The sequence below is a fragment of the Carettochelys insculpta genome, chromosome 1 (genome assembly GCF_033958435.1).
Source record: "Carettochelys insculpta isolate YL-2023 chromosome 1, ASM3395843v1, whole genome shotgun sequence".
Classification (NCBI taxonomy): Eukaryota; Metazoa; Chordata; order Testudines; family Carettochelyidae; genus Carettochelys; species Carettochelys insculpta.
In genome coordinates, this window is record NC_134137.1 from 104,220,100 (window position 1) to 104,246,160 (window position 26,061).

Sequence of the window (26,061 nt, forward strand, 5' to 3'; positions counted from 1 at the left end):
AAAATTAGAAGCTTAAATGACAGAAGATGCAAATTTGCTTTGTACTCTGGAGTACCCAAAACTGCAACTTAAGTGCATTGCTCAGCAGCAATCTAAGCACATGTGCCATAAGCAGGTCATTCCAGACCACAGTCATCAACCTAAGGTGCACTTGTGCATCTGTTCCATATTTTATAACTGGTGCTTATATTTACAAGTAGCTTTTGAGACAATTTAATAGGTGAACTTGAAAGACCCTGAAAAAGGAAATTCTAAGATAGAGCTTTAAGGTGACCCAACATAGACGGTTACTCACTGAAACAATGCAGTGGGCATTTTATGAGGGTTGTAAACAGACAACAAACCATTTATAAAGTCCCTGTATAGTACTGTGGATATATTAACAATATTTGTGTGATTTAGGGGATAGAACACAGGACTGTTCTGTTCTTCACCAACATCCCCAGACCAAGGCAGCTGCACATCAAGGGTCCCAGGCAGCCATCCTATCCCAGGGGCCTGGGGTCAGGGCAGCATCCTAGCCCTGCAAACTCTGGGTTCTGGGGCAGCTGGCTGGCCCTGCAGAGTGCAGTGGTGCAGGGTCAGGATTTGGGCTGCTGATGCCTTGCCACCTGGCCCCGTGTGACCTTTGTAACATATGCATATGTAGTTTTCAATGTGTAATAAGATGAAAACAAATGTGCTAAATAAGTCTTAGGAAAAAAGCCTCTTACTTCAGTAAAAGAAAACAAGCAGTCCTGTGGCAACTTAAAGATTAACATTTATTTATTAGGAAATGAGCTTTTTTTGGGTAAGACCCACTTCTTCATATCCTTATTTTAGTGAATGTCTGAAGGTGGGAAGGGACAATCCTATATTCTCATACCTGTCAATGTGCAAAAATTTTAGGTAGAAACATCTAGGGAGAAAATCAAGAATATCCCTTTTGACATAATTGCACTTAGATCAGAAATTCTCCCTGATATGGGCTTTTCGGCTTTTGGTTCAAGCCAAGAAAACACTTTAAAGCAAGGTACTTAATCTAAAGTAGCATTCAGCTCTGGACAACCATTTCATTTTACAGTGACAGGGCTTCTGTAGAGATCAAAAGTCTCTGTGTTTACCATAGCCAGCAATATGAACTATTGAACTATCAGTTCTATTCTGTCCAGAGTGAAATTCCAATGGATTTAGAGAGATTAAATTTAAGAGTAGTGGATTTATGGTCTTGCACTGGTTTGAATCCTGAGAAAGGAGATATTGTTTGAATGTCTGTGAGTTTGAAAGATACAAAAAAATAATTTCTGGTATTCACTGGTTTATGCCAGATTTCCATTAGTAACTCAAATGCAGTCTAGACATATACCTATGCAAAGATGGAGGGTTATAGTCCTCCAGTAATCTCAAACGTTATGTATTCTTTAAAAAATGCAACTTTTTTTTATCTGAAAGAAGCTGGGGTCTGAACTGGACTTATTGTTTATAGTAGCAACTCTGTGTAGATCAAAGCTCTGATATAATTCTCTCTTCAGATTTAATTTGACTGAATTCCTATTTATGCTATATTCTTTTTACACTACATTGTCAAAGCGACATAGAAGACCTTAGTGTAACACAGAACTAGGCCCTGATATAGTGACAAAGTGCAAAGCATTAAAATGTCTGGAACAGTTGCATGGAATTCTAATTAACGGGGTGTGTGTGTGTATTTTAGCTGAGAGCTTTTCTGCTGGAGAGATTTGTTGAATGAAATCAGTAATAACAGAATGATCATGAAGACAGACAAAAATTAACTAAAAGAAAGTGAATAATTTTACATCCAGCAGTGAGCAAATTTAGTTTGAAGGAAAGAACCTTAGAAGGGAAGAAAAATACTATTACTAGCTAAATTGCATGTACTTCCTGCAATGTTTGCAAAATTCATCAATAGGGAATAATTGCAGCCAGTCAAGATAAACTGTCAGACTTATGTAATTTAAACAGAGTGAGTGTCTAGTGTTGAAATGATTGGACTAAAATTTAAAGTTCATGGATTAAAACTAAGTGATTGTGCAAGAATGCTTTGGCTGTTGTAATATGCAAGTTGGGTGACTTACTGTTGGATAGCTTTACTTTGTCAAGGGTCCAGTTCAGATCTCAGTTACATCTGTGTAAACATGTAGAAATCCTCTTGATAATAAATGGACTTACTGTGGATTTACACTGGTGGAGTACGATCAGAATCTGGACCATTGTATGTATTAAAAAAGTTTCTTTACTTTTGGCACAATGTTCAAAGTAAATAGCAGTTTTTTAAAATTAATTGGCTAATTTAAAAAGTTCCCCCTCCTTTTTCTCTGTTTCAGTAACATGAAGTTCCAGTAATGCCCACTCCCCATTTGGCATTTACGTTCTTTTACTGGTGAGAAGAATAATTATTTTTTCTGGGGGATAGTCTGCAACGATGTAAATGGTATTTTGGAAAGAATTCGCAGATCAGAATGGTTTTGTTTTGTTTCAGGAATTGTATGGGAGAGATGTTGATTCCACTGGGTTTGATATCCATTTATCTGAGTTACTCTGGATGGATTTCTGCCAGTGTGAATGGGACCAGAATCTTGTGTAATAATCTGTATGCTACATAACTGTAATAGGAAGGTCTAACCCCCCCCATCATACTTTGTTAAAATTGGCTTATGAATATGTATAACTGTAAGATGCACTATGCAAAATGCCTCATCTAATATTTTAAAGTTACAATCTGCTGAATCCATGTATTCTATGTGTATGCATGTATCATTCTTGCATATGAAGTTAGAAATATGAAGTATGAATATGGTTTTAATTTTAAATGTGCTAATGAGGGCCATTAGTGATAGTTTAGGAATTTAATGACTCAGTAGTCAAACCAACAACACATGAAGGGTTTTATTTTTTTCTGTAAGTCCAAATTGAGTTTGGTCCTAGTAAGAAATGTGACCATGCCACCTGGTACAGGAATCCATCTTGAATCTTGTATTTTTCCATGGGGATGATGAAACTGAACAAAGGGTTCCTTCCCCCGGGGACAAGCCTACTTAAGGAGGGAAAGCAAACAGTCTTTATCTTCAGCTGCCCTTTGAAACTGCCTTGCCCATCCTAACAGGATACACATGAAGAGACCTGACAGCAAAGAACTTTGAAAAAAGCTGTAGACCCAGGCTAAAGTGAAGATCAGCTACGACATGAAGCATATTACCTGAGATAAGATCAATTATCCAGGGTAAAAATTTGCATATACCATGTTCCTTAGTACATTAGAATTAGCCTATGTTTTTTGTTTATTTTAGCTTCCTCACTTACTTCGATGCACCTGTTTTCACTTGCAATCACTACTTCGATAAATCCTATATTTGATACTTAATAAAAACAATTTTGTTCATTATCAAGCCCAGCGTAAGTAATTGTTACTGGAGGAGGGGAGGGAAGCAACCATTGTGCCTATCTCTTTCTCATTGATAAAGAGGACTGACCTTATAAGCTTTCTCTTGTAAAATTTTTACACAGGGTAAGACAGATTTACTTAGGTTTTGGTCTTCTGTGGGGCTCTGTTCCTGGCTGCTGAAGCCTTATGGCTGAATCCTCCCAGATCTGATCTGGCTCAGTGTCTGTGTCACTCAGAAGGGTGGCTGTTACCCCAATGCTTTGTCTTGGTTAGGGGAGACCAGAACTTCTGGCCCTGCAGGGCCAGGTGACGGGGTATTCCAGAGGGCCAGAAAGTGGATGACAGTAGTCTGATCAGCACAGGGGAGGGACCCCCAGGGGATTCCTGTGGTCCAGCCCATCACAGGGTATATTACTTGTGGGGGTTGTAGGAGGTGCCGGGGATGGTTGTACTCTGAGCAACTGTATGGAACCCATTTTTCTTTTTAGATCTATAGAGAAAAAAGGAGCTAAATGATTGGGCAACTGATACAATTGGAGCTCAGATGCAACTTACCAGCTCAGCTGATGTGCATCAAAGGAGAAATGTCTCCTTTTCCTCTGTCCTAATTGTAAACCCGTATTGCTAATGGCTTAGGTAGGCTTGGCAATCACACAGGCCAGAGACAGTAGAAGAAGAGCCAGAGAGCCAACCATGTAAGGTCCTGGGAAAAAGAGCTGGTAAGGACAATCAAGCACAGGTGTCATGTTAATGTAGTCTAGCATTCACTACCAGTCTGGAAAAAATCTGCCCCCCAAATTCTTGCCTTCAACATGAATACCCAGATTATTAGGGTTTTACATTTTAGGTACAGCATTAGCATCAACTGATGGTGGAGAGATTGCTGCAAACCTTCAGGGATGACAAAACCCACGTGTAGTATGGTAACTTGTCTCCTTTACAGTTTTACATAGCAAGAGAAGGGTCTAGACCTGTATATTGTTTCATATACTCTACTTCTTGCATATACATTGAATAAGGTTTGAAAACCATTGATTTTTGAAGTATGAATTAGAACCTTAGGGTATATTTAGAGTTCTCAATGGGATATCAAAATTACCACTTGTAGTGAGATACCACCCATAAATGCTGTTGTAGAGTGGGAGTGTATATGCATGTGTTTTTAAGATGTCAAGCCGTCTTTAACCAAATAAAGTTAGACAAAGTTAAGGTTGTTAAAAAAGCTCACAAAATAAAAGGAAACACTTATCTGCAACTGGAAATGTAATGTGTCCTACATCTGCTATGCACATCAAGACTCAGAGGAATAAAATTGAAATGTGCTGTGGTTTGAGGATACGTGTATTGAAATGGAGCTGTCATATTCAATGCAGGGTCTCTATGGCTATTTCTCAGTTACCCATGCAATGTTAATGAGAGCGTCTGATTTACATAATACCTCTTTGTTTCTAAACCCCAAAAGTATGAAAACTTCTCAGCTTTGGCTTATGGCCAATTAAAAGAAATTATTTTTAAAATTCCCTTTTACTACTTCTCCATCAGTATCAGGTACAAGAAGACTGGTAAAGGGAAAGAAACATCTTTTTTTGACAGAAACTGGTCTGCAGGCAAGAATTATGACATGGAAGAGTCTGTTTTTGAAGATTAGAAGGAAGAAGAGCTTTGAAAATATAAAATAGAGATGGCCAACGGCCTGCAAATATTTATAGTTTCAATACCAGTTTCCAAAACACATGCCTGGTTTCACATGCTCCTAACATTATTGAAAATAATCATTTGTAAAGTAAATTTTCTGTGTTTGGTATTTGTCCCCAATTTTCAAAAGTTTGTGCAAAATTCCCTCAACCTTTAGCATGGCAACAGAGGAAATGTAATAGCTAATCTACTGTGTGTGTGTGTGTGTGTGTAATCTAACTATATCCTCCTGAATACAGTTTTCATCAAAACAGCTGAAATTTGTTCTGAAAAGACACCTCACTTGGGATTAGTGCACTTGCTTGGGTTAAGATGATTTAAAATTAAAAATAAAGTTATAAATGATCGAATATATGCTCTTGAGCATACTCAGCATCATGCACTATTATTTTAGCAAAGCCCTATTGATGTAAAAGCGTCATATAAATTCTCCTTTAAACACAGTCAGCACAGTTCTTCAAAAACCAGTGTTTTAACAACAGGGATTAGGAAAAAGTTTTTCTACATTTTTAATATTGGAACTGTGGTCTCTTTGAACATTGTGAAAAGCAGAGAGCAGCACAGATTTCTTTCGTGCCCCTGTGCCAGTCACCAAACCAGGGGGAATATGTTATCCATGGTGACAAGGAGTAATTATTTTTATTGTAATAGTGCCCAAAATCTGCTAAGCATTTTCTGAACATAGACACAGGCATAGTGTCTGCTCTGAGGAGCTTGTATTCTGATGACATGGTAAATGTCATCAAAAAACAAACAACGATATAAACACACCAGTCGGGGATATTATGGTGGGAAGACGGGGATTTCAGAAACAAGGTCTCTTAAATATTGGGTGGTTCTTAGCCTTTGGTGGCTCTGTGCTGTGCAGCTTTGGCCTAGTGACCTGACACCAGCAACCTGTATCACCAGCCTGGATACTCCTTACAGGGTAACACTATCAATCCTTTTAGTCCTGAGTTTCTCCAAAACTGTTTCTTCTGCAGTACTCAACCCCTCTGACTGAAAGAACATGCACAGCACCAACCTATCACCAGCATTTACCCAGCTTGTATTTCTTCCAGCATGACTGGTCAGGCCTTACCCAGTATCCAACACAAAGCCCAAATTAGTTTATTAGGTGAGCTTTCGTGGGACAGATCCACTTCTTCAGACCATAGCCAGACCAGAACAGAACAGAACAATATTGAGTCTGTTCTGGTCTGGCTATGGTCTGAAGAAGTGGATCTGTCCCAATGAAAGCTCACCTAATAAACTATTTTGGAGTCTTTAAAGTGCTACTTGACTGCTTTTTGTTTTGATGGTGTACAGACTAGCACGGCTTCCTCTCTCTTACTAAAGCCCAAATTGCTTGTTTGCTTTGTCTCCTGAGCTGAAGAATGCCAAAATGGCCTTAACTCTCCCAAAGTTTATTTTTGTTTACAAAGTCAGCTTGCTGTGCCCTCCAGGCAACTGACACCTTGTTAATGTTTGGAGCCTCATCTGATAGTTAAAAACAACAACAAGTCCTGTGGCACTTTACAGACTAACAGATATTTTGGAGCATAAGCTTCCATGGGCAAAGATCTGCTGTGTCACAGGACTTGTTGTTTGAAGACACAGACTACCTTGGCTAGTCTCTGATATCTGATAGTTAGGAAGCTATCTCCTCACTTGCTAATTTTGATGGCTTTCTTTACCTTTTGTAAAACAAACCAGCACTTTAAAGACTAACAGAATAATTTATAAGGTGATAAGCTTTCATGGGTCAGACCCACTTCTAAAGAAGTTTGTTTTGTTAGAATACAGACTGACAGGGCCACCTCTCTGTTACTATTTACCTTTTATGTAAACATGCTTTTATTGTCTCTCTTTGCTCAGTTCACACTGGAAATGCATTGATGGAGGGCAGAACCACATCACTTTTTCTAGGGTGGTCTGCCTTAAACCTAATGCTCCAAACACTTTGAAGAACATATTTCCAGGACTTATTTGTAATTTTTTGTGCATTAGTGGCACACAAATCACACAAGCATTTGAATGATCAACAAGGTACTAGTTTTCCAAAGACCTATTAAAATATAACTTTTAAATAAATATCTGGACATTAGTTGAGTTGGGTTTTTCTGGGGGGGGCGGTGCTTTGCTGGCAGGGCACTGGGCACACTTAGTCACTACTGCCATTCCAAACTTTCTTTTTAATGTAATAATGCCAAAATAGAAATTCTGAGCTTGGTGTTTATAGTGGCGTTTAAAGAAGGCAATGTAGTTCTGAAAAGACAGTCTGATATCTCATTTACATCCAAACAAACCAAAGTAATTTTGTAGAAACCAACAGAGCAACTCTGGATTTACTGTGGTTGACCCAATGAGAATATAAGTGTCATTTATGGAATGAAGGATTTGGACAACTGTGTCTCCCACTGCGATCCTTCCTGTTAGAATCTTACCCTTACCTTTCCATGTAGTCTTTGTAAAGAAGCTGGGCAGGAGATACGTGACTGAATTAAACTGATGGAAATTTTGACATCTACGTTCTTAAATTTCACTGATGTCTGTGCCAAATTAAGATAATTGGTAGTAATTGATTAGTTTCACAGGAGGGTATTGCTAAGCTCTGTCACAAACTATCCTTTCTGCATCTACTGCCTGAGAATCTCAACCATGTAGTCTCTCAGGAGATAGGAAATTGACGTTCTCCTTTTTTGTAAACTCCACAGGTTAGTCCAACCCCAGGGTGCATTCGTGCACTAATGAAGATGTTGTACTGCCCCTACTGCAGAGGACTTCCCACTGTGAAACCTTGCAACAACTACTGCCTCAATGTAATGAAGGGCTGCCTAGCAAATCAGGCCGATTTGGACACTGAGTGGAATCTCTTCATAGGTAAGAGGGGATAAATAATTGGGGAAACAAGGAAATGATGATAGCAAATATCTGTGGCACTTTGTGAGGAGCTCAGAAAAATACTATCATCAGCATTTGCCCAGCTTGGAAAATGGAGCTTTAAGTCAAGCAGTAATTGATTCTCCTCTTACTTTTTAATCAAAGTTCCTGGCTTGTCGTAAGAAATTACTGTTCCGCCCCAGAGCTGTTCTTATTAAGTATATAAAGGTGTTATGTGGCGTTGAGGTTTCTGAACTGAATTATTAGAGTTTAGTCAAAGGATTTTGAAAAGTGCTTGTTTAAGGATGTGATAACAAGATTAACATGAGAGTGAGAGAAAAAATATGTATTAACTATGTGCTTGCGGGCTGGTCATCTATTAGCAGTGTGTATCCATCTTGACAGAATAAACTAAAACTCCCATTACTTCTAAATTTCAAAACCATATGGAGCAAGAGCTTTTTAAAAGTTATAGGTGTGGCAAATAAACTGTTTGATCAATGCTGTGCATTAAAATATGTTGATGTTTCCCTTGCAATATGAAGAATGGAAAAATATCAAGTGCACAATCAGAATTTTAGAAGGAGCAGAGTGAAGAACTATCATTTAAGGAAATCTGTTTTTCCAGTTGAATTCAGATAATCCTTTAGAGGAGTGTGCTGATCAACAACTAAGTCTCCCAAACATCCAGCCAAAATTAACATGCAAATAAAGGTCCCCGATCTCTCCAAAGGGTAATGTTTTAAAATGTTAAAAGCTAAGCACATTTGATTTTACGTAGTGCAAGCACATGAGGATGAGTTAGGCAAAGCAAATAAGCAAGGCAAAAGATATGTAGATATTTCAAGTTCTAATGACCTTTCATCACTCTACAGAGGTCGAAAGTGGTTTGCTGGGAAACAATGGTCCTAAAGCAAAAGATAAAACTTCTGAGTGCAAGAAAAGGGAAGACATTGTATCTCTCTAAATTCATGAGATGTAGCTAGGCAAGCACATTTTGCCTCTTTTTAAACTGAATTGGATTATATGAATTTGAAAGCTAAGCTCTGACTTCCACTTAAGAGAGTTGGCATAAAAAGGCAGGGAGGAGGGTAAACAGAGCAGAGAATAGACAAAATGAAAACAAAGAAATATTGAAAGGATAGTCATGATGAAGACTATTGGGACAACCTAAGTGTGAAATGTGGACCCTCCAGTCCATGAGTTGCACATGGGTTTATCAGGATTAGCCACAGGCATGCCACGAGACATTCTGTTTACCTGAGTCTCCACAGGCATGGCTAGTTGCATCTCTCAGTGGCTATAATTTAATCTTCCCAGCCAATGGGAGCTGCAGGGACTGGCATGGGCTGATCCACCCCTTCCTGGACCTCCTGTTGGCTGAAAACAGTGAAGAGTGGTTTCTGGAAGCTGTGGGGCTCTATGCCTGAAGATACTCAAATAAACATCTTGCTGCTCACTAGTGGCTAACCCTGATAAACTGTATGTGGCCTGCGGGCTGGAGGTGCCCTAATCCTGACCCCCTGATCTAATGGATAAATAATATGATGGATCCACTTCTGCCAGTCTAAATGTTAATATAGGACAAGATCAGACTCTCAGCATGCATCAAAGCTGGGATGTGAGGTTTCTAAGACATGTCCCTTTCCTCCCTTGGACAACCCAACTGAATCAGGGGGAAAGAGCATAATAGAAAACGTAGCTTCTATAGGGCCGCTACTGTCCCGCCTGTTCAGATGACAGGAAACTAGGCTGGCGGGGATGAAGAGTGGGAGAGGTCAACAAGTAAAACTAGAGTAGAAGGGGAACTAATATGCATTTGGTAAAGATTTAGCGCAGATTTTTACCCCTTAGAGCAAGAGAAGAATCAGAAACTAAACTATGACTACTTCTGATCCTGTCTCTGCAGCCATGCAAGTACATACCGCAAATTGCTCAAGGACATGTAGTAACCCGAAAATCGTACCTGATTTGTGCAGGAGCTGAGATTTGTGTCAGTGCCTTTATACATAACTAAAACTTCACTTAGAATGGAGCTCACCCTTGATTTTAAATTGAATTACTTATCCGAAAAACCCAGCAATCACTACAATCACAAGTAGAATTAAATTGTGGGCTAGAGGGGAGGCAGAATAACACAGATTGTGAAAGCTGCAGAATCTTGAAATCCACAAGGTTCGCCAACACCATAAAAAAAATAAAAGCAGCATGGGCAGAGCCAAAATAGGGGTGAGAAATAATACAGCCCACAGGCTGAATCTGGCCTGTCAAGGCTTTTAATCCAGCACACTGCAGGCACTACAACTATGGAGGGTGGAGAACTGCCAGTGCTGCTCCCAGCCCCAGGAAAACCTCTCCACTCCCATGAGCTAGTTTCACATTGCCTCTGAAATCTCTCTGCTCCTATTAGCCAGAAACCAGGGGCAGTGCAGCGCAATTTCTCAGCTCTCATTGGCCAGTTTCTGGCCAATAGGCTCTGGGAGATTTTGCTTGGGGGTAGGAACACTGTGTGAAACTAGCCAACAGGAGCTGAAAGATTTCACTGAACGTGGGAGTGATGTAGCACAATTTCTCAGTTCTGGTTTCCTGACAGTGGGAACTGAGAGATTTTGCTCAGGGCAGAGGCAGCATACAAAGTCTCCCACCCCACAAAATAGAGCCATAGGGAACAGCCAGTGGGCTGGGGTTGCTAGCAGGCAAGGAAGCCTGCCTGAGACTGCTGTTTGCAGGGAGCTGTTTAGGTTAGCACCTCCCCAACAGAGCCTGCTTCTAGCACTGCACCCTAGCTCCCTCCCAGACCCTGCACCTGCTCCTACACCCCTTCCCAGATCAGAATCCTTTCCTGCACCCCTAGCCCCTCCAGGGCCCTGCATCCCAGTCCCTGCCCCAGGTCCCTGCCCCATCCTTCCTCTACATTCCTTCTCAGACCCCACACACTATCCTGAACCTCAGTCGGCTAACCTGAGTTTTCTTCTGCTACCAACCTCCATCCCCAGACCCGGCACCTCCATCGAAAAGTGTGGTCCTTGACCACTTACCAAAATCTTGGAGTGGCCTCCCATCAAAAATTATCACACACCCTGAGCTAAAGTCATAAGTGTGAAGAAAGGTTTAGAAATAATTAAACAGGTTGCAGGTTTGAACATTACTGGGCAGATGCTGGATAAAGAGCCAAAGACAAAGCATTGAGAGCCCTATCTTCTCCATAAATTGATAAGAATCACTTGTAAATGCACTCCTTTTTGCACTCATTGTCCAAATGTTAAGTATTGAGTATTTCTATCATTTTTAAATAATGTTTCTTTTAGATTGAAGTTTTAATTAATATAGAAACTCATGACAGGAGAGCTGAAAGTAAAGCTTTCTAGGACTTGATATTGGATATACTCTCATTAACGTATTCATCTCAGTGAGGTAGACAAGACGATACAGAGAGGGATTTGGAAAAGGAATTCTGTTTTATCCCACTTTGTGAGACCATTTGATAACTTTGTTGAGGATGAAACTCCTTGGCCTTTGCTTTTTGTGGGATTGTAATGCAATGAGTTGCCTCTGACAGACAGCTATCAGGCGCTTTCTAATAGCACATGCAATTCCCTTAGTACTGAACACAACAAAACTTCTACTCACTGAATTAAATCAAACACCAACATTTTACAGCGCTGCTGAGCTATGAAAGATTGAGAAGAATGCATGAGCAGTTTTTTATGCCTGTTGTCAATGTTAGGAACCATGCACTAGGAAAAAATAATTTTGTGCATTAACAGTCTCTGCTTAGGCAGACATCTGAAATATTTGAGCATATTTATGGACACAAAGCCCGCTTAACTCTTCTTGTAGTTAGCATGTTATAAGATCTTGCAAATGTTGATGCTTAGAGAAAGCTTTCCAGTGCATTTGTGATCAAGTAAGCACATTTTTGCATGGAGCAAGGTCTTCTAGTAATATCCCACAGCTATTTTGAACAGAAACACCAGCATTTTACAAATGAAGAAAGGATTTGGGCTTTCTGACAAGAAGATATATTACATGTTCCTTTGAACTTATAAGTACAAAAGTTAATGCAGAAATCACATTTCTATAAACGCAATAAATCTTACATCTGCTTTAAAATATTGGAGGAGTGGGACAGCACCCCCCAAACATCTGATCCTTTCTGGAAATTTATAGACTGTGGAAAATTAGTATGAAGGGATGAAGCTGTAGCATTATGAAACACAGATTTTTATTATGTTTCCTGTTTGTCACCTAAACCTGTTTGCTTTATATGCAAAAATTTATTGCAAGTTATTTTGTAGTTGTAGCCAACCAGGCTCGGGTTCCCCAGAAACGAGGCTGCACCCAGAAGGCGAGTGCTATATTTGGTTTATTGAAAGCGCGTGACACCCGCGGCGGGAGCCCCGGAGATGCCGCAGTCACCCATGGGGGAAAACCCGACGCACCAGAGCTTCGCTCGGGGAGATGCTCTGTAACAGGCCTCCTAACACTAGCTGATAAAGCTGAGCTCATTAATATAAGATTGCCTAAAGTTGCCTATGCATTTCTTATCACTATCTCTTGTGGCCTACTGCCAGCGTAGCCTTGAAATCTTGGCAAGCGCGGCTTGTTCTGCAGCTGTTCCCATGGCAGTTAGTTTTGCAGCTTTCACCTTGCACAGACTGGTCTGTTTAGAGTCTCCTGAGGATTCACAGAGGGGTCGATCTGCTCTCATGATACCGTTACAAACTCTTCTCGCACCCTACAGTAGTAAAAATATATTACACGATGGCTACGTCTCTCCTTGCCCCCTTTTTCAAGTGGGCATGGTAATCAGGCTGATGGGAGATTACTAATGAAGTGCCAGCCATGAAGCCACAGGCATTTTGAAGTTCCTGCAATATTTCAAAGTGCCTTTACTCCCCAAAATTTTGGCTACACAGCATGCTGGCACTTCGAAGGTGCCGAGGGAAGAGGGGAGAATTAGCCTAATGAAGTGCTGCGATGCATATCTCCCAATAGCCTGATTACCATGCCCATTTCAAAGAAGGGCGCAAGTGTAGATGTAGCCAGTAAGAGACAGTCTTTCCTCTTTTCTTCCAACAGAAATCCCAGGAAATATACTAGGAGATTTTTCCTGAGAAAGGATGTAGTAAGGGACAAGTAGTTTTAGCCATGACTAAATAGTGAAATAAATTCTGTTTTCTGTCTTCTCTGTTTATTGTGTTTGAAGAATCAATCTTATGGGTTTTTTCTCCATGTTGTTGATGTGGCAAAGAGCCTCACCATGATGAGACCTATAGAAGAAAGTTTGACACGAGTCTCATTTAAAATAACCAGTTTTCTGTGAATAAAATTCTACACAAAAAACACAGGTATTTTCTCCAGATGGCAGCTTTTTGTGATCAGCTGTGGAAAATTAAAATCAATTTTATTTTTTGTTTACAGAGACTTACAGGACTTAGATTCTGGTCTGTGTCTGTTTGTGAACTTCAAAGCACAGGGATAAATACTTCCCTTTTAAGCTGCTAGAGATGATTCAGATCTACCTATCTGGTTTTTATACTAGCTCATCACCATGAATTCTTTGCTCCTCAAGTCCCTCTTCTAGTCATGAAAAATGCATGCTGTAATTCCGACAGTAATCCTCTACAGTTTCCTTTATCCTGTGGATCATATTTCAGTAAATAAGCAGCGCCTTAGCTGTACAAGCAGCTGGCATATTCATAGGTGGGCATGTGAAACCTGAGCTGGCATCAGAAGTTTGCTGAAGAAGAAATGGAGGGGAAAAAAAAAAGAAAAAAGCCTAAACAGAAAAGCTTCCTGATTTTGTTTCTCTGTGTGTGGGTTTTGTTCATTGTCTGTAATGCACAGCTTATGCAGCTCGTCCACATCCAGACTGCAATATGGGGGAAAAAAAACTGTGAATCCAAAACAACTATCAGTATAAAATTGCTTCTGCTCTTGTACATGTTAAGCAGTGTAAAAAAAAAAAAGGGAGGGGTAGAGGGAGGCAGGATGTGAACAGGCCTGTTTTCCTAGCATTTGAGTTCCTATTTTTTCATTTAAATACATTGGGTGCTTATTTCTTGTTGACATTTATCACATGTTGACATATTTCTGGAATGGTAGGAGACATTCATGTGCTTCAGTGGGTGGGAGGACGTGGTAGGGCTGTTTACGAAAAAGAATAGATCCAGAAGTGAGGAAAGGAAACACTGAAGGACTCCAGGTAACTCTTCTCATCTTTGGAGCCACTGGTGCCCATTAGCCAGCATTCCCCAGCTCCCAGGATTTTACCTGGAACGGGGGAACATGTGGAGCTTCTTTTGTTTCACCTCTACCCTACCCATCCTGAACTAGAAATGGGAACACAGCTGACAGAGGATGAAGCTCTATCCCTTTACGGTCGAGGATTTTTCTCCCCTTTGAGCCAAGTGGTGGAAGACCATGGAATTTTTCATCTTTCTTGTGGGATTTTCAAACCACCGTGAGTTAAATGGGAATGTGTTACATGAGGTACTTGGCTGAGTTGTTTGTTTGCCACAACTTGTGACCAGTTTCTAGGGAGTATAAAAGGATAAAATAAACAGTTCTGACAGGTAAAAGTCCTTGCACTCATGGAAGAAGGTGAGGCCTTTCGGTCCTCACCAGTCTGAAATCTCTGCCCCCTTTGCCTCAGAGGGGTAATTGTTGGGATTCAGACAGAACTGAGTCCTGTGGAATAAGAGAAGGAGAGCCTACTCCAAAGTAATGAGCCCTGTAAAACCCTCCTGCAACCAAATGCCTGGTGTTGGACAGTATGTGTGATCAATGACAGTGGAACAAGTTTTTCTTACAATGGGGATACTTTGGGTCCCTACTCCAAACTTTTTAACTCACTGCTCTACCTTACTCCTTTCTGTGCCTCCTAACTCCCCAGGGGCTGGGTCAAGAACCAGGGTTCTGGGGTGTTGGGAACAAACTGGACTATTGGGGCCAGGCCTCAGAATCTGCATTTAGGGCCAGGACCTAATGGCCTAATGAGGAATCAGCATCAGTCAGGATGTACTTTACAGACTCCAGGTGCTGGGCCATGAACAGAACCCTGGGTGTTGGGCTGACAGCAGCCAGTAGCTGTACCCCATGGCTAGGGGCAGCCAGGATCACACATGCAGGGCTAAGAACATGTGGGGCTGCATCAGCCAGGCAGTGATACAGTCAACTCAGTGGCAAAGAAAAAGGCTAAGGTAGTCTTGTGCAATCTGCATTACCCCCTGCTTCAGGGCATTTATTTGAAAAGTAATTGAAATAGGCTTATTACCATACTCTTGTTTAAACGGAAATATGTGGTTAAGCAACCAATTTCAGAGGAATGTTGCTAGTCACAATTTGGAATAAAGTAACAGGGCAGGAACCAGGTCACTGTATGTCTTTATAACAACTAGCACAATGGAGCCCTTATTTTAATAAGAATCTTTGGATGTTAATTTAATATAAGTGTTTAACACGGGGGCTGTGTCTACACTTGCACTTGCTTGACAAAACATTTGTCCTTTGTGATTAACTCCCCCTCAGCCCCACTTGTGAACTACAGAGTTTTGCCACGACAAATGCACGCATGAACACTGCTTTGTCGGCAGGAGCACTCTCCTGCCAGCAAAGTGAAACCCCCTCATTAAGGGTTGTCAGCAAAAGTTCTGACAAAGAGTGTTCACGCACACACTGACATTTATTGACAGGGCTGTGTAAGCACAGCCTCGTCACTAAAAGCCACACTGTGTAGACTTAGAATAGAAGCTAAAGGCAAATGGGTTCAAACTGCTTTCCTCGCTGTCCATTCCTTCTGTCACCTTGCACAGATGTGCTATTACTGATTACCACTCTTCAGCTCACCTTGGGGAATGCTGCATGGAGTGGCCAGCTTCTCAGAGTTAAAGTGTTAGAGAAAATGTTGTGGCACTGCTCTACAAAATGTTATGAGCAAGCTCTGGGGCTTTATAGAAACCCTTGCTGGAAATGCAAGCATCAGGTCACCATTTATTACCCAAAGGGTACATCTTCACTACAGGGAAGTGCAACCCTGCTGCAGTCTATCTTCTGGAGTTCAATTTAGCATGCCTAGTAGGGACATCCTAAATCAAACTTACAGGGCACCCATGCTGGCACTGGTACTCCTGCCCCTCCTTAGGAGTAAGGAAGGTCAATGGGAGTGAACATTCCCATGGAGCTCCCTTAGTGAAGACAGCACAGAAGTCCAAATTAATGTAGCTAGAATTGCATACCTTAATTTGACCTTCCCCTGTAGTGTAGACCTGCTGTGAGTCTGCATCATTCAGTCATTATTATGCTATAGTCTGCCATGTCCTGCTATACAATGTAAACTCTCTGAGCAGAACATCTCATTTTACTCCACGCGGCTCTGTATATCATCACGTCAGAAGAATTTGATATTCAGTGAAAGAAGTGATCTCGTAAGTAACAAGTTTTTCAGATGTCAAAAGTGTTACTGCCTCGGAGTTATACTTAATAGGAGATATAGTTAATAACTCTATTCACTCATATTTTATTCCTTTCAGTTTTCTCCTTTCGGAAGTAATTGAAGATTTAGGGAGAGTAAGCTGCTGTTTTCATTAAATTCAAGTCATTGTAGCATATTCAACAAGGGTGTTCCTGGAATAGGCATTAGACTAAACCTTCTTGTCAGTCCACCCTCCCAGTATCCCAGTTACAAAATGAAACAACTTTTTCCAAGACTGGAAAGCCTACAAAGAGGATTCCCTGAATTCACAATGTCTTAAATATCTGTATAGGTATGGAATATATATGCTGTTACTGCAGCTGCAGAAACTGCCTAGGATGCTGTTTTATATAATCCTATTTCTCTCAGTGGATGAACTGCAGGACAAAGAGAGGAGTTATAATCCTAAGTGGAAGCTATATTCAGATGGCACATATAAGTAAACTTTGATTTTGAACCAAAACCCAGTTTGGGATTGGTGTGTAGGTGTAATTGGCTGAATCAAAACCCTAGACTCCAACAATTCTGGTCTTTGTATGATTTACCCTTGTCAGTTATGCAATGGGATCTAGTTAATCAAACCAGTTAGTAAACATCATTCCCTTTTTAGTTTAAGAGGATAATGATCTAGGTAGTTAATTGTTTCCTTTGATTACTCTAAGGCATAAATTGGTTATGGGATGAATTAGTTTGTGTGTTTGAAATGTTGGGGAATGGGGAATTCTCTTAACTTAGTTGACTTCAATTCTTGTATTTCAGGTGAGCATAGATCATCTACAAGTCTCTTCCACTTCACTCTGTCTTCGGACAGAACTTCTAGCTGACCTCAGGAGTGTACCAGTTGTTGTCCTTTAGTCTCAGTACATCTTTTCCACATTGTCTGAGGTCTTCCTCTTTTGCATTTCCCATGCGGGTTCCATTTGAGACCTTGACGGAATATGATGGATGATGGCGAGACAGTGTCAAATGCCTTACTAAAGTCTAGGTATACCACATCCACCGCCTCTCCCTTATCCACAGCAAGTCTTATGGATAAGGGAGAGGCGGTGGATGTGGTCTACCTAGACTTTAGTAAGGCATTTGCACTGTCTCACATGATCTTCTTATCAATAAACTAAGCAAGTACAACTTAGATGGGGCCACAATAATGTGAGTGCGTAACTGGCTGGATAACCATTTTGAGAGAGTAGTTATTAATGGTTCACAGTCATGCTGGAAGGGCATAACAAGTGGGATTCCACAGGGATATATTTAGGACCAGTTCCATTCAATATCTTCATCAACGATTTAGATATTGGCATAGAGTGTATGCTTATTAAGTTTGAAGATGATACCAAGCTGGGAGGGGTTACAACTGCTTTGGAGGATAGCCTCATAATTCAGAATGATCTGGACAAAATGGAGAAATGGTCTGAAGTAAACAGGATGAAGCTTAATAAGGACAAATGCAAAGTACTCCACTTAGGAAGAAACAATCAGCTTCATACATATAGAATGAGAAGCTACTATCTAGGAAGGAATACTGCAGAAAGGGACTTAGGGGTCAACAAGCTAAATATGTGTCAACAGTGTGATGCTGTTGCCAAAAACGCAAACATAATTCTGGGATGTATTAACAGGAGTGTTGTAAGCAAGACACAAGTCATTCTTCTGCTCTACTCAGTGCTCATTAGACCTCAGTTGGAGTACTGTGTCCAGTTCTGGGAACCACATTTCAAGAAAGATGTGGAGAGATTGGAAAAGGTCCAGAGAAGAGCAACAAGAATGATTCAAGGTCTAGAGAACATGACATATGAGGGAAGACTGAAAGAACTGGGCTTGTTTAGTTTAGAAAAGAGAAGACTGAAAGGGGACATGATAGCGGTTTTCAAGTTCCTCAAAGAGGGTTACAAAGAGGAAGGAGAAAAAATGTTCTCCTTGGCCTCTGAGGAAAGGACAAGGAGCAATGGGCTTACACTGCAGCAAGGGAGGTTTAGATTAGACGTTAGGAAAAACTTCCTAACTGTCAGGGTGGTTAAACACTGAAATAAGTTACCTAGGGAGGTTGTGAAATGGAGATCACATCACTGGAGATCACACATCACTGGAGATATTTAAGAGCAGGTTAGACAGACACTTATTGGGGATGATCTAGATGGTGTTTGGTCCTTCCAAGAAGGCAGGGAACTGGACTCAATGACCTCTTGAGGTCCCCTCCAGTTCTGGTGGACTCTGGCTTCTATGGTTTTCTGAGAGTGTAGCCTAGCTTTCCCCACTTTCTTCTCTTGATTTGAACACCAGGTACTTCTTGTCCTGCTCTGTTCCAAAGCTCCTCATTTGTGATCAAGTCTTGCCATTTGATGTGAAGGATGTACCTCAAGCGTCTGTTTATGAATGTCTGTAGCTTGTGATTTGAACACTTTTTAGTACAACAGGTCTTACATTCATACAAAAGCACACTCTTCACATCTGTGTTGAAGATCTGCTGTTTCATCTTCGCAGATATTATTTGTGAACTCCGTATGGGATGAAGAGTCTTGAATGCAGCTGTTGCTTTCCCTATTCTAGCATTGATATCCTAGTCTATTCTGCTTTCTCTGCCCATAATACTCTCCAAGTAGGTGAAGTGCTCCACATCTTCCAAGTCATACCCTCTTAGTGTGATGGTCTTGTCATTGGACTGGTTTATCCTCATGGTCTTGGTCTTTTCCTTGTTAATTATCAGTCCAGTCATTGAAGCAGTTTTGACTAGTGTTGCAACCTTTTCTTCTATGCTTTCATGTCAGTTTGAAAGGAGGATGACATTGTCAACAAAATCAATGTCCTCTAGATGTTTGAACAGTATCCACCGAGTGCCCTGTTGATGGTTGTCATTTTCATAATCCAGTCCACTGTGATCAAGAACAGGACAGGTGGCAACAGGCACCTTGTTGAACTCCTGAGAGTATGCTGAAGGAGTCCGTCAAGACACTATTGTAAACAACTTGGCATGTTGAGGGTTCGTAGGTTGAATGAATCAGAATAATAATTTTGGACGGGATGCCGTGGTGTTGCAGCAATGTCCACAAAGTGCCTCTATCAGTGCTGTTGAAGGCTGTTTCAAAGTATATGAAGGTTATCTACAGTGGGGAGTTCCTCTCTAGCAAATATTTTGTGATCACTCAATGGCTGTTTGGTCAGTACAAGATCTCTCACTTCAGAAGCCGGGCTGTTCTTCCCCGAACTGTCTGCCAATTTCTGTTTTCATTCTTTCCAAGAGAACCCTGTTCAACACTTTTCTTGGAACAGGAGAAGTTAAAAAGACTGGGACTATTCAGTTTAGAAAAGACAGCAAAGAGGAGGATATGTTTTATATCTATGCAATCATGATTTTCCGGGTAACCCCTGAGGATAGGACAAAAACCAATGGATTTATGTTGAAGAATTGTTTTATTTTGGACATTAAGAAAATGTATTAACTATGAGGGTAGGTAAGCACTGGACTATATCTAGGGAGGTTATGGAATCACCATCACTGGAGATTTTGTAGAGCAGGTTAGACAAACTCTTGTCTTATCCTGCCATGAGTGCAGGGGACTTAACTAGATGACTTGTGATCCCCTCCAGTCCTATGAGTAGTGTGGAGAGAGTAAATAAGAAAGTATTATTTGGCCCTTTTCATAACACAGAAACCAGGAGTCTCCAGATTAAAGTAATGGGGAGCATGTTCAAAACATAAAGAAAGTACTTCTTCACAAGATGCACTGCCAACCTGTGGAACTCATTGCTGGGGGTGTTGTGAAGGCCAAAATTATAACTGGTCTCTAAAAAGCAGTTGACTGAAGCTGGGTCCCCATGACTATTAGGCAAAATGGTCAGGGAAGCAGTGTTATGCTCTGGGTGTCCCCAGGCCTCTGATGGCCAGATGCTGAGACTGGACAATAGATAGTGGATTGCTCAATAATCACTCTGGTCTTTTTAGCTATGTGTACACTAGAGCAATCTATGACAGACATTTCTGTCTGAAGAGATCTTCAGACAAAACTTCTGTTGACAGATCACGGCCAGACTACCAAGCAGATCGAAAGAGCTCTCTGCTCTATCAACAGAGAATGACCAGACTGCCCAGCTGATCTCTTGAAAAAACAGCCAACTGGAAGTACAGCAGAAAGGGCTGCCCAGTGTCCCAGAAGCCCTATCTGTCAGTGGAGGGCCACCTAGCACGTTGAGACCAGCTTTCTGTCAACAGTAGCAGTCTTCTCACAGGGGAGCGGCAGAATACTGGCGGCACAAGTGCTGCTTTCTGTTGATTTACTGTTGACAGAATGCCTTGGGAATGTGGAAGCTCCATGGGTTCTCTTGGCAAAACTCTCTAGCGTAGACATAACCATTGTTTCCGCTGAAGCATCTGGTACCAGGCACTGGAAGACAGAACCATTTGTCTCACCCAATATGGCCGTTCTTCTGTTCTGATGGAAATCAGATTAGTGTGAGACAGATTTTCAGAAGAAACAGGATCTTTCTTCATCATTCATCTGGAAAAATAAGGAAAAGTATTTTTCTCTTCTCCACCCTTTAGGTGCAGTATTTGTAAGGGAGGCAAAATCCCTTCTTTCTCTGTTACTGGCCTGTCTACTCTAGGCTTTTTGGACAGATGTATCACCATTGCTACCATCAGATCAGCAATAATGTGAGAACTAGTGTGACCAGGATGCGCTGGCTTCCAGCATTTTTACTGCCATGTGATCAAGGCATAATCTACTGTTGTGGTAAACAGTCAACAGTGTCTGTGTTCTAGTTGGGGGTAGAGAGTGTTTTTCATGGTAAATCTGGATATTTTCACTATTTAATTTGTTTTCATTCCACTGCCCTTGGTAATTATCAAAGAGATTGGTAGAAGATTGAGAAAAGACAGAAACTAAAGTCATGGAATAAAACATGAAAAAACAATTCTCAGTGTTTCTGCAATTTATGAAAAAGGTAGTACTAGTCCAGTAATATCACATTCAGTACCCCCACCATGGCATTTGTATTGTGAGTTAACATATGGGAGTTTAAAATCCTAGGATGTGCACTTTCCTCCAGCCACCAGAAAGCAGAGACTGAAATTTCCACGTAAGTGGTATTTCCCCTGCTTAATAACACACCTTGATTTGCAGTAACAACGAAGAGCTTTTAAACTTATCTTCTTCCTTGATTAACCTTTGAAATCCAGAGCACTATACAGGGTGTATTATAGGCCTATGTTTCACCCAGGATACAATTTCACCCAGGTTAGCCAAGTACCCAGTAATATTGTAAATTAGGTCAGTGATCTACGCTAGCACATTTTTCAGTGCAGTATCCTAAATTCATCCAGCACGCAGGAGGAAATTTCAAGCCAAAGCACAAAAAACCAATGTGCCTCAGAAATAAGAGCCTGGAAAATACAAAAAGAAACAGACAATTACATTGTGGTATAGATCACTAAAAAGGCAGCATTCACAAGTAGCAAACATTCTAATAAGTCCCATAACTACCATAACAAAACTTCCGTGTGTTTCATAACTTCCAGGTAGCTCAACTCTTATTGTAACAAATCAGAATACATCCAGTGATATTTGGCTAAAAGTAAGCACACTTACTTTTACATACTAATTATAAAACACTGCTAGAGATTTACAGTGACTTTCCTAAAGTTACTTCAAATAATGGTAGTATTAGCAGAAGTCGCTATAATTTGTCGTTTACATTCTGTACATACACTCCCAAGCAAATGTTTATGTATTCCTTACAATAGACTAAACAGTTTATCCTGAAACATTATTTGCTGCTGGTGTCATTGATGCCTTACAATTTGTTGAAATTAGTTTTCCTTTTTCTGTTTTTATTTTAATTCTTTGGTTAGCTATTATAACATTTAGAAAGGGAATCCATTCCATGTCCTGGCCTTTAACCCTTGGGAGATTTCTGTTATGGCTGCTCAGAATCATGCCTTATAGCTCAATTCATATGTTTCTAACATGGAAATTTACTGTATGACAGATATTAATGACTGACAGTCCCATCTTAGTCAACTGACTGCACCAGAATGAATCTTATTTAAATTAGGCAGTTTTGAGTCCTTTTCTGATATTAGGTTTGACTAACTTCTCCATATATAATTAATATATTCTTACAGTTTTCCATCCATCTTTCTTTGATCTAAAAGTATATTATGTTGGTATTTTGAGATATGGTCATCACACAGAGCTATACCCTGGAAAAAAACATGTATAAAACATGATCAAATGGCTTTTGGATTGTGTTTGAAAGTATTACAAATACATACAACAATAAATAGAAAATATTACAATAGGCTTCAGTGTGGATTTATTATTAATTATAGAACCAACAACATGCTAGGAGCTTTCAGTTTATCTGCAGCATTGTCGTGGTCTGATCTAGTTGGTTTCTAATCAAAACGCTTTATTCATATTGCAGTAGTTGCAACTATGGTAGATTTTGTCTTTTATCACATACATACAGCAGTCTCTTCAGCACTGCAATATTTAGCTATGTTAGGATGTTCATTGTAAGCATGTATTTATTAAGCGTTTACATAACATTTCAGTAAACTTCTCCTCCCATGAAACTTGAGGTCACATCTTCAGTTGGTATAAATCATAGTGTTGAAATGAAATAATGCCAGTTTATACCAGATGAGAATCTGATCTGACTGATACTCAGCCTCTACAAAGTAAAATTGGTCATCTGTCTCATGGTTGATCAAAGCAAAGTAAATTTTTTTCTGAAACCAGCTTTCTCCTGTCCAGCCCTTCCCCTGCCCCCACATTTAGGTGAAAAATTCTTTAAAAAAATCTTTCATTTTCACTTGGGAGCAAATTCTGCTATTATGAACTGGAGAAAGGGATAAACAGTGAGGTGACAAAATTTGCAGATGATATAAAACTGCTCAAGATAGTTAAGTCCAAATCAGACTTTAAAGTGCTTCACAAGGGATCTCACAAATTAGGTGACTGAGCAACAAAATGGCAGAGGATTTTTAATACTGATAAATGTAAAGTAATGCATAATTATGTTGGGAAAACATAATCCCAACTGTATGCATAATATGATGGGAACTAAATTATCTATTATCACTTAGAGACCTTGGAGTCATTGTGGCTAGTTCTCTTAAACATCCACTCAATGTGCAGCATCAGTCAAAAGAGTAAACGGTATTAGAAATTCCTTTTTGTTTTGGGAGTAAAGGAATCTTGGAGTTGGGTGCCTACATCGAAACAGCAGTGCTAGACTGCCTGTCAGCACTTCAAAGTTAGCAGCTTCAAAATTCACACAGCTGTCATTATGCTAATGAGGCACTGCAGATGCAAGGCAGTGCCTTATTTATATTCTCTGGGCCATGTCATTTCTATGCCTTCTTCAAAGAAGGAGGCTAGTGTAGACACAGCCTGAATGTCTTATTGCTTTTACATAAATTCATAGTGTGCCCACAACTTGGATACTGTGTGCAGATGTAGCCACCTCATCTAAAAAACATCTCTTGGCATTGGAAAAAGGTACACAAAATAATTAGGGTTATAGAGCAGCTGCAATATGAGGAGAGATTAATAAGAGCAGGAATTTTCAGCTTGGAAAAAAGATTACCAAGGGGATATGATAGAGGTCTATAAGATCATGATTGGTAGGAAAAAAAGTAAACAAAGAAAAGTTATTTACTTGTTCCCATAATACAAGAGGTAGGGGTCACCAAATGAAATTAATAGGTAGCAGGTTTAAAACAAACAAAAGGGAGGTTGGTTTGTTTGTTTGTTTTTTCACAGCACACACAGTCAGCCTATGGAACACATTGCCAAAGGCAGTTGTGAAGTCTAGGACATCAACAGGGTTCAACAAAAGAGCTAGATAAATTCATGGCTTTTAACCAACATGGGCACGAATGATTCCCTTGCCTCTATTTGTCAGAAGCTAGTGTAATACCAACAGACCCAGGTTGCCAGTACCAGGGCTAAAGCCTGCAAGCGTAGGATCTAAAGCCCTGCACTCTACCACCCAACCTAGAGGCTAGCTGGGTCTGTTGATGTTACAACTGGTGCATTGGCCAAGAAGAACTGCTGGAAGGTCTCAGAAGCTTGGGATGTGCTTCCTCAGGTCAGGAAAGCATGTAGTACCCAGAAGTACTGAGACCACATCTGGGGTGAGTGAAGTCTTTGTTCTACAACCTCACCTCAGAGCCAGCTGGCCTTTAACTCACGCAGTAGAGTGTGGTGCTTTAGACCCTATGCTTGCAGTTTCTATCCCTGGGGCTGGCAACCTGGGTCTGTTGGTGTTACACTAGCAATAGGCAGCACATTATGGACCACTTGGGCTGTGGCCACACTTGGCCAAAGCTTTGAAATGGCCAAATTGAAAAATACTAATGAGGCACTGAAATGAATCTTCAGCGCTTCATTAGCACACTGCCAGCCATGGCACTTTGAAAGTGCTGCTTTCAAACATGTGCACAGCTTGGCTACATGGTGGTCCTTTTCAAGAGGACTCCGCATATTTTGAAATCCCCTTATTCCTCTCAGCTGAGGGGATTTCAAAATATGTGGAGTTCTTTCGAAAATGACGCCCCACCCCCCCATGTAGCCGAGCCTCACACGTTCAAAAGCTACACTTTTGAAAAGCACCGCAGCTGGCAGCATGCTAATAAGGCACTGAATAGTCATTTCAGCACCTCATTACTATTCTTTGGTTTGGCCATTAGCATGGCCATTTAAAAATTTTGGCCAGCGGTGGCCACAGCCTTGCTGATTAACTGTTCTGTTTGTAGTACCCAGAGGCACTGAGACCTCCTCTGGGGTGAGTAAAGTTTCTGCTCTACAGCCTCAGTTGAGAGCCAGCTGTCCGTTATCTCATGTGGTAGAGTGCAGGACTTAGGCCCCTATGCTCTCAGGTTCTACCCCTAGGGCTAGAAACCTGGGTCTGTCAGCATTACATGTTCACTGTCTCTGGGGCAGCTGGCATTATTAGAAGAGAGGATACTGGAATAGATGGATCTTTGGTCTCATCCAATATGGGCAAATGAAAACATGGTATTTGGAGATGAGGAAATAGGAAAGAAGATCAGTGTAGGCAGGATCAAACTAGAGAAAGTAAAGACATTCATGTGTCTGGGGAGCAACATAACATATGATCTAGACTGTAAGAAAGAAACAGTGACTAGAATAGTGAAAGCAAGAGTGAGTGTGAAGGTGATAAGATCTGGAAAAGCAAAATGATTAGCTTAGGAATGAGGCTGAGCATCTTGAAAATGTGTGTATTCTTCAGCATATTTTACGGATGTGAGACATGGGTGATGACAAAAGATTCAAAGAGAAGGGTATTGGCATTTGAGGGAGTTGTTATAGAAAGATCCTGAGAATAGGATAGATGCAGAAGGTCACTAACAAGTAATTATATAGGAAGATACAGCCAAAAGAGAACCAAAAGAGATGCAGAAGGTTATGTAATAGAAGTTACAGCTGTTCGGGCATATCTCCAGAGTGAAAGACAAATGGAAAATCAAGACCCTGGTATTTGGCATAATGGGCAGTTTGAATAGGAGAGGCAGACCACACAGAGATGATATAGTAGACTGGTGAAAAGCTAGTCGACAGAAACTTAGCCACTCTGCACTGGACAGGGAACGATGGAAGACAATAGTGAGAGAGAGGCATTA

The 26,061-nt window shown here is 40.7% G+C and overlaps 1 protein-coding gene across 1 annotated transcript in view; it reads left to right on the top strand.

Annotated features, from left to right (window-relative positions):
• The window catches only part of GPC6 (glypican 6), a 1,214,297-nt gene that overhangs the window by 872,962 nt on the left and 315,274 nt on the right, over positions 1-26,061 (top strand). The window contains exon 4 of the mRNA XM_074983075.1: positions 7,774-7,939. Coding sequence (XP_074839176.1) covers positions 7,774-7,939 — 166 coding nt within the window. The remainder of the gene's footprint in view (positions 1-7,773; positions 7,940-26,061) is intronic.